The 13,487-nt window shown below is 35.8% G+C and overlaps 1 protein-coding gene across 17 annotated transcripts in view; it reads left to right on the forward strand.

Moving 5' to 3' along the window:
* MFF (mitochondrial fission factor) overlaps positions 1-13,487 on the forward strand; it is a 30,546-nt gene extending 17,059 nt beyond the window's left edge. For 7 of the 17 annotated variants that reach the window (XM_038574000.1, XM_038574007.1, XM_038574003.1 and 4 more), the window contains 5 exons: positions 2,963-3,121; positions 6,437-6,469; positions 8,013-8,072; positions 10,885-10,969; positions 12,661-13,487. In XM_038574000.1, coding sequence (XP_038429928.1) covers positions 2,963-3,121; positions 6,437-6,469; positions 8,013-8,072; positions 10,885-10,969; positions 12,661-12,792 — 469 coding nt within the window. In that variant the 3' untranslated portion in view covers positions 12,793-13,487. The remainder of the gene's footprint in view (positions 1-2,962; positions 3,122-6,436; positions 6,470-8,012; positions 8,073-10,884; positions 10,970-12,660) is intronic. The other 10 variants (XM_038574002.1, XM_038574008.1, XM_038574010.1 and 7 more) reach the window with 5 other exon arrangements.

The following is a 13,487-nucleotide window of genomic DNA, read 5'->3' on the forward strand; positions in this document are numbered from 1 at the left end:
TATTACCATATAAATACTGAAGTTACATTTCTTACTAATCTTTGGAATTTTAATTTCTTTTGAGAAACAACCAGAAATCCAAATATGCTCTTGATGTTGGTCTTTGATGGAATAAATATTTTTACTAGTATTGATAAAGACTTAATTTTATCTTTTATCTTTCTACATAAATATTTTTTAAGTTACAGTTGAAGATCATGTAATTTTTTTCATTTATCATATTCCAATTTTCATACGATGATGCATTAGAGTCTTAGAATCAGCAGAGATCTTATAGACTGTTTTCACATTCAACCTTCTGTGCATTCCCTCCTAAGAATTCTTTGCAGTTATTCTGAGATTAGTTTATGCTTGACTACTTTATAAATGACCACCTAATTTCCTGTGTATAAACAGGAAGTACTTGTACTTTTAGAACTTTTTTTTTTTTAATTTTATTTATTTACCTATGAGAGACAGAGAGAGAGAGAGAGAGGCAGAGACATAGGCAGAGGGAGAAGAAGGCTCCCTGCAGGGAGCCCGATGTGGGCTCTGGGATCATGCCCTGAGCCAAAGTCAGACGCTCATCCACTGAGCCACTCAGGCATCCCGTACTTTTAGAACTTTAAATAACTAGTTCCTATTACTTGTTTCTGACAAAATTATTTCTCTCAGATGAAGTGATAACCCTTTTGTAATTTTTAGTGGACAAAATCCATGAAACTTTTGTCGTGAATTTGTGTTTAGTTTACTGACATTGTTGCTCTAAGATTAGAATTCTAATATTGATTATTACAGACTTTAATATATTAGTGTGTAGCTAATGTATTTACTGATGTCGAAAGATATGCAAAGTGTTCAATGTAAGCCCCAAAATGGAAAGACAAAAATTTTAATCGTATCAAAATATTGTACTAGGCTTTTACAACCTAAGTATATTTAGCCAAGTTTGTTGGCAGCTCTATCAAGAGAGTCTAAGTTGGATTGTTTGTTTATAGTGATGCAGAACTGGCCTTCTCATTCCTGCTTCTGGTGATACTTTTCTTTTTTTTTCTTTTTTTTTTTTTAAGATTTTATTTATTTATTCATGATAGACCTAGAGAAAGAGAGAGAGAGAGAGAGAGAGAGAGGCAGAGACACAGGCAGAGGGAGAAGCAGGCTCCATGCAGGGAGCCTGACGCGGGACTCGATCCCGGGACTTCAGGATCGCGCCCTGGGCCAAAGGCAGGCGCTAAACCTCTGAGCCACCCAGGGATCCCCCTGGTGATACTTTTCTAACATGAATTCATTCTGCTTTCTCACAAAGAGCAAGAACTCCAAGTTTTCCCTATACTCCCTAAAGAGAAGGCTGAGGACAAAGCTAGTACCTAGAGTTTGTATTCCAGAGAATAATGATTTTTTTTTTCTCCTCTTGGATGCTCAATATAGGTTTGGCCAAGTATCATGATAAGGTGGCTTATATATATTCCAGAATCTCTGGACAGACATCCAGGTTATCATCCATGAGCCTAACTGAAAATCTGCATTTATCTTGGTAGCATTAGACCAGATTCCTTGGTGAATCAGCCCTGATAAACTAGTTTCTCAATATGCCAAATATGGCTTAGGTCTTTCTCTTCTAAATAGTCTTTGGAAAAAATGGCTTTCTTATTTATAATACTTCTCACTTTGGATCATCAAGACATTCAAAGTTATTCACAAAATTGTGGATTTTGTTTTTAATGTTCTGGGGACTCTGGGAATAATAATATTAGATGTCAGCTGCCCTTTAAGAAATTATCCCCCTTATGTTGTGGTTTCCAAACAAAACGCATTTTAAGTAAGAAAAGATTACATAAGTCAAAATAAAATATTTTTCTCTTTTCAGTTCACTGTCTGCTCCACTTTCATTCTTTTGGATGAAATACACAAGGATGAGGTTTAGTCTAAGGGATTTTGCCCTGATGCTGAGAAAAAAAGTGTTTTGCTCACATCCCAGGGTTATAGTCCTTTTGTTACAACAAAACCTGTTAATGTAACAAACCAGGTGGCCAAGTCCTGGTATCACTTAAATACCTCACACAACTAACTGATCAGGCCCTAACATTAAACTGCTCTCTGAAAATACACCAAGCTCAAAAGTTTGTTAGAACTGTAAAATTGCTTCATTCAAATGTGTTCAGCTTTTACGAAGCATTGGCAGTAGAGCCAAAGAAATTGTGACTCTTGGCTTACGCATTAAGAATGATTAAGATTACTGTCCCCAAGAAGCCCAGATATGGTTGTTTACCATTCATCTGGATAATTTAAGAACTGTCTTGCCTCTGTTCACTCTCTGCACAGAATTAAGAGTGGCTTTATGTTTTAGTCATTTAGCTAGAGAACATATGCTTTAATATAATCTACCAACATGCTTTTGTTATGGCTTTCTGAAGCTTTAATTCATTTTTTATTTAATTTCTGCATCATAAACTCAGCTTGCTATTGTCTTTGCGAAATATTTGAAATGGCATTTTTCATGGAGTTATTTTGATTCATGCGTTTGAACTCTGACACCTATAAGCCAGAACTCTCCGTCTTAACCTTCTCACCACCACCCTTAAGTCGCAGTGCAGTGTTGGTCATTAGACGTTTGATTTACTGGATTGGAATACATACATGGAGTAAGGAATGCTGCTTCTCCAAAGCTTGGGGTTGAACCCACTGCTTGCTGTAGTCTTCTTCCTGCTCCAAAGTTGCTTTTTCATATTCAGTTTGTTTAATTTGATGTGTGAGGCTACACAGTCACAGATGTTGCATTGTTGTTGGTTTTTTAAAACGACTTAATGTGTTTATTAACTTGTTTGGTTTGACTGTTTTCTTAGGGGAGGGTGAAGGGTGGGTAAAGGGACAAGAAAACTAAGAATAATTCTTAAAATACTAAGTGGGGAAACTGCTCAGCTGAAGTTTTATGAAAATCTGACTTGAGTGTTTTTCTCTTCATTTGCTGTGCTTATGTAAACAGTGTGACACCGTCGCCACAACAGGTTCGGGTCTGTCCTCCCCAAATGTTACCTGAAGATGGAGCTAATCTTTCCTCTGCTCGAGGCATTTTGTCGCTTATCCAGTCTTCCACTCGTAGGGCTTACCAGCAGATCTTGGATGTGCTGGATGAAAATCGCAGGTGATTGGCCATCGGTGATTCTTGCTAGCTGTAATGCATATTTTTTTGGCTCCTTGTTAGTGGACTGTGGTGTCTTCCTTTTGTGTTTGCACCTTTGTCTCTTTCCAAGATGCAGTGGTTTAAAACAACTTGCTTTGCTTTCTTTTAATTTGAAATTATTGTCCAAAATTCACATTTCACAAGATTCTGTTAGCTTCTCTTCAGTCAGGGAGAGTATTCAATTAATAACTATATACAGGACGAATAATGATTTTTTTTCCAAGGCTTTGTTAACCTGTTCTAAGTACTTGACTCCATTGGAATATGAGGAGGCATGCTTTTGGTTTGAGTGTAGAATGTTGGACTGAAGCATACTGATTTTCTTTAGTAAGTCTTTTGATTTAATCGTTGATGATACTAATATGGTTGGGTTAATGAAGCAAATATGAGAAGACAGTATCAGTCAAGCTGCCAAGGACGTTTTTTTACTTTCCCTTTAGGTATGGATTTCTAGGCCTGTACTAAAAACCCCAAGTGCTGTTATCTTTTTGATAATACTGATATTTTTCAGTATTGGTAACTTCTCTCACTTTAGAACATCCTCACGTAAAATCAATAGTAATTCACTTAGACTTGCTCATACAAATTCTTTTTTTGCCATTATTTCAGATATTTTTTGCCCTTGCTTCTTTACTACATAGTATTTTTAAAAGATAAAATTTGGGCATAATGTGGGAAAGGTATGGGCATTCTCATTTCAACTCCAAACATTTTATCTAGTGACTCTGTGAGTCAGTGTTTGAATTTCCTTGGTCATTTTAGTAGACTGTTAACTTTTGAAGAATTCCCAGTAAATTAAGCTGGCCTTTCCAATAATCCTTGATTCTTACCTTAGAAATTGAAATGTCTTGTGCCTCACTCTGAACAAACTTTTTTGTTGAGTGCTTTTGATCCTCATATAAGCCTCAGAGGTTTTACTGTACTTCATGAGTACTTGTCCATACCATGGACTGGTGTTTCTAACCTTCCCAGGCTTAATGCAGTGGTATATCCATTTGGACTCTAGAACTTAAAGCTGCACCAGAAAGAGCTTAAAACAGAAAGCTCATAGCACAGAAAAATTATATATACATCTATCTATTTGTGTATTCATGTCTATGTATGCATGTGTGTATACTTATACATATGCATGCCCCTCTCTAAGGATTTAGACGACTGTCGTAGAGTATTTGCATCCTGTAAGAAGCAACATGGTTCAGAAGACATGGATTCAGGGGCCAGACAGATTCGTCATGACCTCACTCAATAGCTAGCTGCATGATGGCCTTGGACAAATTGCTTAGCTTCTCTAGGCCTCATTTTCTTCATCTATAAAAAAAGAGGTGGGGGGTAATAATAGTATTGCCTAGTTTTCTAGTTCTTGTGAAGACTGTTCCCTACCACCGTCATTTTTATTTAAGATACAGGTAATAATGGCCTCCATCAAATTCCTTATATAGTGTTATGACAGATGCTTCAACATATATTGAATATAAAGTACCTTGCATTTAAAAACTAGTATTCCCAAAGGCCTATTTTCTCCTCCCTCCTTAAGATAAATTTATTCTTCACCAGATAAATTTATTCTGTCCCCTTTCACTTTTTAATTAGGCCCATTAGAAGAGACCAGATTATTAGGTCAAATTATGTCATATCAAATGGTATTACAGTGAAAATATCTGAATAAGAAAGATACTTATAAATTGTACATGGATTAAATAATTGCAGCTTGACAAAGCTGTCCTTCTCCATAAGAGATTTTGCTTCAAGTTCAAAAATACAAAATCAGAAATCTTACTAATGTCAAATTTACTCTGTATTCTTTTATTATGAAAAACTGTTTTGAGCCCTAAATAAAGTCTTATTTATTTATTTTTTAATTATCATGAATTGATAGCTTTAAAATTCATTTTCTGAAAAGGAATTATCTTTTGTTCACTTAAGTGAGATTTTTAAAATTCATAAAGTAATTGTATTAATATTTCTTTGCTCTTGGACACACACCATTAATTGTTACCTTTGGAGCCTAGAGGGTTACTTGTCTTACTGGATGCTTTCATTATTGAAAGGGTTCCTTTTTTTTTTGTGATTATATTTAAATGCTTTATCTAAATGTTGAACAAGACTTAATCAGAATTGCAAGTACCAAATCAGTTTTATTTCTATCAGAGAGCTGTCTGGCATGACTTTGCAGATATAAGAATTAGGAATGTGAAATTTGGATAATGTTCTACTTGCATGATTATTAAAATAATACTTCTAAAGTTTTAAGTGCTTTTATGTTCCTTGCTCTGTACAACATTTTTTCTTTTCTTTTATTACTCTTGGCATTTATGCTAATGCAATATCCTATCTTAGGTCTTCTGCCCTCACTTTAGGGTACAGTTAAATTAAGCTAGAACTATCTGGCAGAAAGAAAGAAAGAAAAAATCTTCCTGCCTGCCTTATTATCATTAAAAACTGCAGATTCACAGTGCTTCACGGAAGAACAATTTTTAGTTGACACTTTAAGGAACACTGTGGAAAGGTTTATTACTATATTTTTGTTTTCTCATCTACTGAGATCTTATTGATCTAAAACCAAGCTCCATACGGAGACAAAGCTAAATCCTTGGTACACCTTAGAAAAGTTTATTTACACAGGTCAGTGCTGTGCATTTGGAAAATTGTGATGTATCAAAAATTTAAATGCTGTTACGCTATTATGATTTAGTCCTTGGCTGGTCAGGATATGCCCATGTCTCCTGACATCTGCTGGAGCTCCATATCTTATTCTCCAACGCAAAATATTAACATTAAAAAAAGAAACTTAATTCTCATGTAAGAACATTATTTAAATATCAACAGATTAGTCATGCTTAGCATGCTTAAGCTTTATTTTTAGAAGGGGCTTGATTATTTTTATACAGTTTTTCTTGAGCAGATTATATTGGCTTTGAGTGAGTAGAATATGAAACCATTGTATGAATAATTAATATTTTTGCAAGTATGCATATATATTACTGTTTATTTACCATAACAGTGTCCATTTTTTCAGTGAAAAAGCACATACTTTATTAAGTCAGAGCACTTAATTTACTCAAAAATGTCAATATACAAGTTAATGCTTGAAACCCTTGAATCTCTTTCCCTTTTGCTGCTTTAAGTACAAAACATTATTGTCAAACATATTATCAAATTTTAAAAAGATTTTTTAATGTATTAAATCATACTTATGGTAGAAAGTGGTACTTGAAGTTTCTGACTTTGCCAAATACCTGTCTAATTTACTTTTATATTATATGTGTCAATTGCCAGTGTGAGAAGACAAAATGAAATACGTTGTGAAAGGTAACTGTATTATTTTCTGGCTCTGCATTATAAAAGGGAAATCTCTGTGGTGGAATATTTTGAGTATGGCAGATCCATTTGAACATACCAGTATGAGTTTTTTAGTAAGAGTTTTGGGTAGCACACGGCAGGGGCTTCATTTAGTTCACCATTTTTGTATTAGTGTAATGTAAGATGGTAGTGAAGTATATTTTCCTAATGCCACAGAGTAAGTATATGAGTAGGATGGGACAATTTAAAAGCCTGTTTCAAACATATGTGATTTCTCACTGTTCTTTAGCCATCACGATAGAAGTCTAACATGTCTCCCCCAAAAGTCTCTGAATCTCTTATCCTCTGGGCTCCAGAAATTTAAGCACCAATAATGCCTTTAGGAAATGTACAAGCTAAACATTAAAATTTTCTTGTATAAATAAACTAGACAAAACAGTGATTTGTATTGTAGCCAAAATTCTACAGCTGTACCAACTTACAGAAAAAACTAATTTGTTTGGTATTAAATGTTTACTATAATTAAGTATTGCCTTAATACTTAAGTTCAGGCAAAATCTCATCAGTACTTAGAGAATGAGACATTTAAAATAGAACATAATAATTCTTAAAATCCTTATATGGACTCTATCACCAAGCCTCCTTTCTCTTGTAAATATTGCTGACTACTTTTTGGGGAATTGACCAGCAACCACAGAGAGCTTTTGTTTTCTGATTGTTAAAAAAATGAAGTTAATTGAAAAGGTTATTGCCACCTAGTTAGAGAACTATCCTCTAGAAGCAAAGTATGCACTGAAACATGAAAATCCCCACAAAGTTTTCCAGTGTACGTTAGTCTTCGTTCCCAGTAGCCCTGTATGTCACTCCTGGTTGTCTCAAGAGGAGACTCATATATTTGATTGTCCTATAATGTGCCATAGCATATCCCCCAAAGCTTGTCCTCTGATCACCTCAGCTCCAGAACCTACACTTGCAGTTTGCTCTTGAGAGCTGAGGTTTGAATGAGGCACAGCTCCATTAAGAGCTCAGGCGTGAATGAAATGAATGAGGTGGGTGGGAAGGAATTGGGGGAAATGGGAGTTACTTTGAAATGTTTAGTTTCCAAGACAGAGCTGTTGTTATCAGATGAGCAACCATGATTATGCAGGTGCTACTGACCGGTCGATGACATGCTTCTAAAGTTGCTGGTGATTTTCTTTTTCCAGCTAGAAAAGAGAAATTAAACTTTTTAAACTGGGCTGTCCTCTATCTTGAATTTCATAAATTAAAATACAGGCACCAAAGAAAATTTTTTTATGTCTGTGCTATCTTGTCACACAAGAGAGATTCCTTTTGTTTTTTTAGCCTCTGGTGAAACATTAAATTTATGAAAATCAAAATAGAGGCCATGTGATAACAAAGATTTTTAAAGTATTTGAAAGCTATTATATTGTATTGAAACATACAATATAATCCTATTTGACCTTTTTTTTGTCTTGTTTTTGCCTTTATTTTATTACTTCTCTGTTTCCTGATTCTGTCTTGTGCCTTCTTCCGCAAAAACCTGCCTTAGACCTGTGTTGCGTGGTGGGTCTGCTGCCGCCACTTCTAATCCTCATCATGACAACGTCAGGTAAATTTTGAGACTTTGTAATTACCAGGGTAAATAGTTGACTGAATTTGTATTTTGCAGGATAAAATGCATGTAGTAGCCGTGCCTTTATATTATGGCGGGAACTTCTGCAGTTTTCCTGAGTACATCCTGCTTTTTTCTCTGAGAACAGTGAGTTAGATCAGTCATGACATCTGTCTACTACAATCTGAAGAAAAATGCGTGACAGTTACGGTATCGTAGAACATCTGAGATATTTTATTTAAATATAGTTTTAGTGACATAGAGAATCACACTGAAACACAAAAAGTCATCTTCTATCTTTTATGTGCATCATTTTAATTGTTGCTCGGGGGTCTGTCTACCATTTCCTTTTTAGTTGTTAATTGTAGTGTCACTTGTGTGTAGAGAAACCTGTGTGTAAGGCATCGCCTTAAATTGGGGGAAATTAGGATTCACAATCTAGAAAGTTCAACATTTAGAAAAGGAATTTAGTTTGAAGGGTTTTTGTCACCTGTTGATTTAAGCTTTTCCCTCTTTTATTTTTACCCTTAGCTCTTTCAGACATGCTTCTCAGCCTGAGTAATTATTTCTTCCCGTCACGGGCAAGGACAGATAGAATGGCACATAGGAATACTTAAGGTTCTAAGGTGCCAAAATCCCCATTTTCCTTCTTCTGGGGAAAAGAAAATTGTTTGGTATTCACAGATACCATTACTGTCATTTTTTTTCAGAGCTGATTTTATCTTAAGCAGAAATGTACGATCTGTTGCAGGAGATTTAAAACTGCATTATTTCTATGATGAGAGGATTATGGCATATTGATTTTTAGGCAAGAAAAGAAGGAAACATCAGTTTCTTAACACTGAATTCAGGTTAGAGGAATTGAAACGTGTGTCCTTAGTGGCGCCTTACCCTGGCCGACTGGTTTCTTTCACAGTATTAATTCAATCCATTATAAGTTTACCCTTGCATAGTTCCCTAAAGTTGGAACTTAAGTTTATGATCCTTTTCTCTTTCTGTGAAAGAACATTCAGTCCTTGATCTGACTTAGCATTTCTAATATTTTTTTAGTTCTGATAAATACAGCTTTTAGTTTAAAACACACCTTAAAGTAATGATGTTTTCTGTTGTAAACTGAGTTATAGGTAAAGCCTATCGCCATATCCTTAGATTTCTTTGCAGACAAAGATTTCCTTTACAGATATTTAACACCTTACTTAATTCACGACTTAAATTGAGCAATCCCTGTCACTTACACTTCCTTCTCTGTTCGGCTGAGATCCTTTTACCTTTGAAGCCACTGCTTCCTGTCCTACCCCCACCCCGCCCAGCTTTATCTCTCTATCTTAATCTTGGGGAAATAGAAAAGTTTTATTTTGAAGATCAAGTATAGAGAAAAGGAATCTTCAACCCTTATTTTCTCCTCTAATTTTTAATAATTCTGTCTTAGTGTGTAAACGAATAAGTAACTCAGAAATGTATAAACCCATAGTCCCAGCATCTGCTCACTTAATTTACCTCACTGATGCAGTTCTCAGTATTAGAGGATATTTACTCTTATGGTGAAGAAAGGGGCGGTTAAATGAGAAAGCGAGTTCATTTCGCCATAAAAGGAACATTTAGAGATTGTTCTAGATTATCTAGAGTCCACGCACACTGTCAGTCCTTGAAACTGCAACACAAGTTGCTATCCTTGGTGTTTAGAATGATGACCCTGGCTGGGAACACATTGGAAGATTATGAAATAGGAAATTCTGTTCTACATATTTTATTAAATTTTCAACAGCATATGAAACAAAAGGATTTTCTGCATAGACTTGTCCTTAACATCTCTGGATGAAAGCTATAATTCTCTTCATACCCCTTTGTGTGGTAATGTGCATTTTGTAATGGGGACTTGCTTGAAAGATCAGAATATATGATCCATGTGTCAACTCTCCGTGGATCACAAAAGAGTTACTTTTTAATTCAATTTATTTATATTCTGCTCATTCAGGAAAGTTACCATGCCATGTTACTGAAATAACCATACAGGATTAAAATAATGAGGATATAAACATGTGAGGTGAATCATATGGCATGTAAATTATATCTCAGTTAAGCCGTTAATTAAAATAAGCTTAAGAAGTGGAAATCCAGGCAAAGGGGAAGAACATCATTTGTGTGTATTTGTTTCTCAGAGGTTTTTCATCATGCGCTTAAAAATCAGTGCTCTTTCAGCAGTAACTGTCAATGCAAAAGTAGTTTTGACTGTGCCTTCTCTGGAGTTGTTGTTAGTGGATTTCCAGTATTATTTTATACACAGCCTCTTAGTGATTATCATTGAGCCAGTTCTGGATCTGAATGTAGTGACAAGATGTCCTCAAGTGATTTTATCATTGCTTCTGTGGGAAGACGCAGTCAAGATAGGTAATTAGAAATAAGGAAAGAGTAGATGTGGCAAGAGAAGAGGCAGTAAGAAGACGGGAGAAATAAAAAGGTCTGTCTTGTTTTTTTTTTTAGCTAGAATTAGTTTACTTTGTGTTCCCTGCCAGTGGGTCTCAGCAGGGACTCCTGTGGAACTACATGCGCACGTTAAGTGTGTAGAAAAGTTATGCATTGTTATATCCTAGAGTGGCAGCTCTTAAATCATTGCTCAAAATACTTTTGCTGTTTCTTCTACTTTCCTTTGTTAGTGCCAGTTCAGATGGTAAAATATTTTAGTTACTCACATTGTGAAATAATCAGCCTTTTGAACAATTCTTTGAGCGTTGCCCCACACGTGACATGACTTGCCAGATACTTAGTTCTATTCTAATATTAAATTGTATTTTTATTTCTTATCTGCTAGGCATGGCATTTCGCATATAGATACAACAATTGAAGGAACTTCAGATGACATGACTGTTGTAGATGCAGCTTCATTAAGACGACAGGTATTTAATGTAACAAACAGGATGTGATCCTAAATTCTATTCAGACAGTATTTTAAATGATAATTTGTAACGTTCTATCATTTTTCTCTCCTGTGGAAGCCATGAGTTGAAATATTTTGTCAAGCTGTTTAATGCACCATAATAGACTTCCATTTTTTAAAAAAAGATTTATTTATTTTATTTAGAGAGCAAGTGAGCATGAGCAAGCACAGGGAAAGGTAGGGGGAGAGAGAAACTTTAGCAGATTGCTCTCTGAGCCTAACATAGGCCTGAGCTTTGAGCCTCACAATCCTAAGATCATGACCTAAGCTGAAACCAAGAGGCAGAGGGAGAAGCAGACTCCCTGCTGAGCAGGGAACTTGGGATCATGACCTGAGCTGAAGGCAGGTGCTTAACCAACTGAGCCACCCAGGTGCCCTGGAAATACTACTTTTTAAAAATATTTATTTATTTATTTATTTATTCATTCATTCATTCATTCATTCATTCATTCATTCATTCATTCATTCATTCGAGACACAGAGAGAGAGGCAAAGACACAGACAGAAGAGCAGGCTCCATGCAGGGAGCCTGACATGGGACTCTATCCCGGGTCTCCAGGATCACGCCCTAGACTGAAGGTGGCGCTAAACCACTGAGCCACGTGGGCTGCCCGAAATATTACTTTTGTGTATGGAGTCACACTTACTAAAACAAATGGATGCTATAAGTTCTTAGGTATTTTCATATATTTATTTGCACCTTGCCTTTGAAGAAGAGTTTCTTTGGCATTTGTCGTTGAATTCACCAGTACACCAACGACCTTGCCTTTTTGAGAGTGTATTAAGAGCTTCCAAGTTTTAACAACATCCATTCAATCCTTAGCTTAGAGGGTAAATGAGTAGAGGACAAAGATACAGTCATTATAAACAAGTCACACACATTCTGTGAGAATTTAAAAATAGTAGAAAGCCAGCTGGGAAACTATGAGTTTCTGAGACCAGTAACGAAAACGGAGTCCTAAGAAGATTCTACAGAATTCCCATTTGTGACCCTGGCAGCGTTGGAAGCCACTGCTTCTGCAGCTGTCTTTGCTCCGTTGCCAAGGTGGATACTCAGCAACCTGCAGTCCGTTTTGTCTAGTCTAGCCGTGAGGAACTCCTAGGCCACCTGGCTTCAAGACAAAATGTAACCCACTCTCAAGAGTGAAATATTCAAAAGTTGGTGTTGATGCTTCTCAGATAAGCCCAGATAAAAATATTTTAATGATGCAAAATCAATGCCAATGTTTTTCATTGGCAGTAAAATGGATTGTTTAGTGTAAGAACCCTGTATCCCATGGGACCAAATAAGCTTATAGAAAGGAGCAGGAGCCCTCCTTGTCCTTTCTGCTGTGCTAGGCCTGCCTGAATGTGTACTTGGTCTTCTCTGTCCGAATAGCATGCAGTATGCAATAGTTTCCTTACCTCACATTTAATCGAGGAAGGAAAATGCATTTTTTCTGACTCAGAAATTTGGAGAAAGAAAAAGGAGAATATGATTTCAGTGAATTTAAACTGTCATGGGTAATACTTTCTCTACGTGTAGTTTATTTTGTCCCAAATGAAACTTTCCATGTTTATGAGAATTTTTCTGAAAAAATCCTACTGCTTTATAAGAACCTAATTGTTCCTTGCATTAAAGTTCCTCTTTTGTTGTTGTTTTTCACTTAGATAATCAAACTAAATAGACGTCTACAGCTTCTAGAAGAGGAGAACAAAGAGCGTGCTAAAAGAGAAATGGTCATGTATTCAATTACTGTAGCATTCTGGCTGCTTAATAGCTGGCTCTGGTTTCGCCGCTAGAGGTAACCTCAGCTCTCAAAAATATTGTCTCAACAGCTGGAAATATAAAGAATTTGCAAACTTCTTTGTTTCTGTCTTTGCATTGTATGCCGTTTTATAGTCCATGCCCTGAACATGTATTTCTTCCAGAAAGGAGGGGGGAGGACTGATAACTCTCACTCAGCTGTAGTCACTTTTAAGCAGTTCTGCAGTAACAAACACCTACTTAAAATTCTCCCTTTGCATGTTTTGTAAATAGGCTCTAGTTTGTTTTTTCATTGCCTCATCAGCCCGCACAATTAATTCTCTGAATGGGAGGGAGAGTGCTTAGCAAATGGATTTAGAAAAGTATCTGTAGAAGAAAAATAATACTTTATTTTGTCCTGTTTCTCAAGCACTGTTAGATCGAACAGTTTTGTTAATAGACACTTTTGCATCCACGTTTCAACATTAACACTTCTGAAGTCATGGTCTGGTGTCAGATTTGATAAAGTCGAGGCACTTCATGTTTTACAATCACCTTCATTAAAATAATTCCTAAGATTTCCAGCAGTTTATCTAATATGTGTGTAAAATGTGCGTTCTTATTTTTATTTTAGTTTTGCAGATGGTTTTCTATAAAGTACGTTTTTACTAAGTCCCTGTGTGAATGATTTAAAAAAACTACAGAATAAGGTACAAATGTAGTGTATTTAATAAACTGTCAACTAAAGCAA

This window comes from Canis lupus, chromosome 25 (genome assembly GCF_011100685.1).
Source record: "Canis lupus familiaris isolate Mischka breed German Shepherd chromosome 25, alternate assembly UU_Cfam_GSD_1.0, whole genome shotgun sequence".
Taxonomy (NCBI): domain Eukaryota; kingdom Metazoa; phylum Chordata; class Mammalia; order Carnivora; family Canidae; genus Canis; species Canis lupus.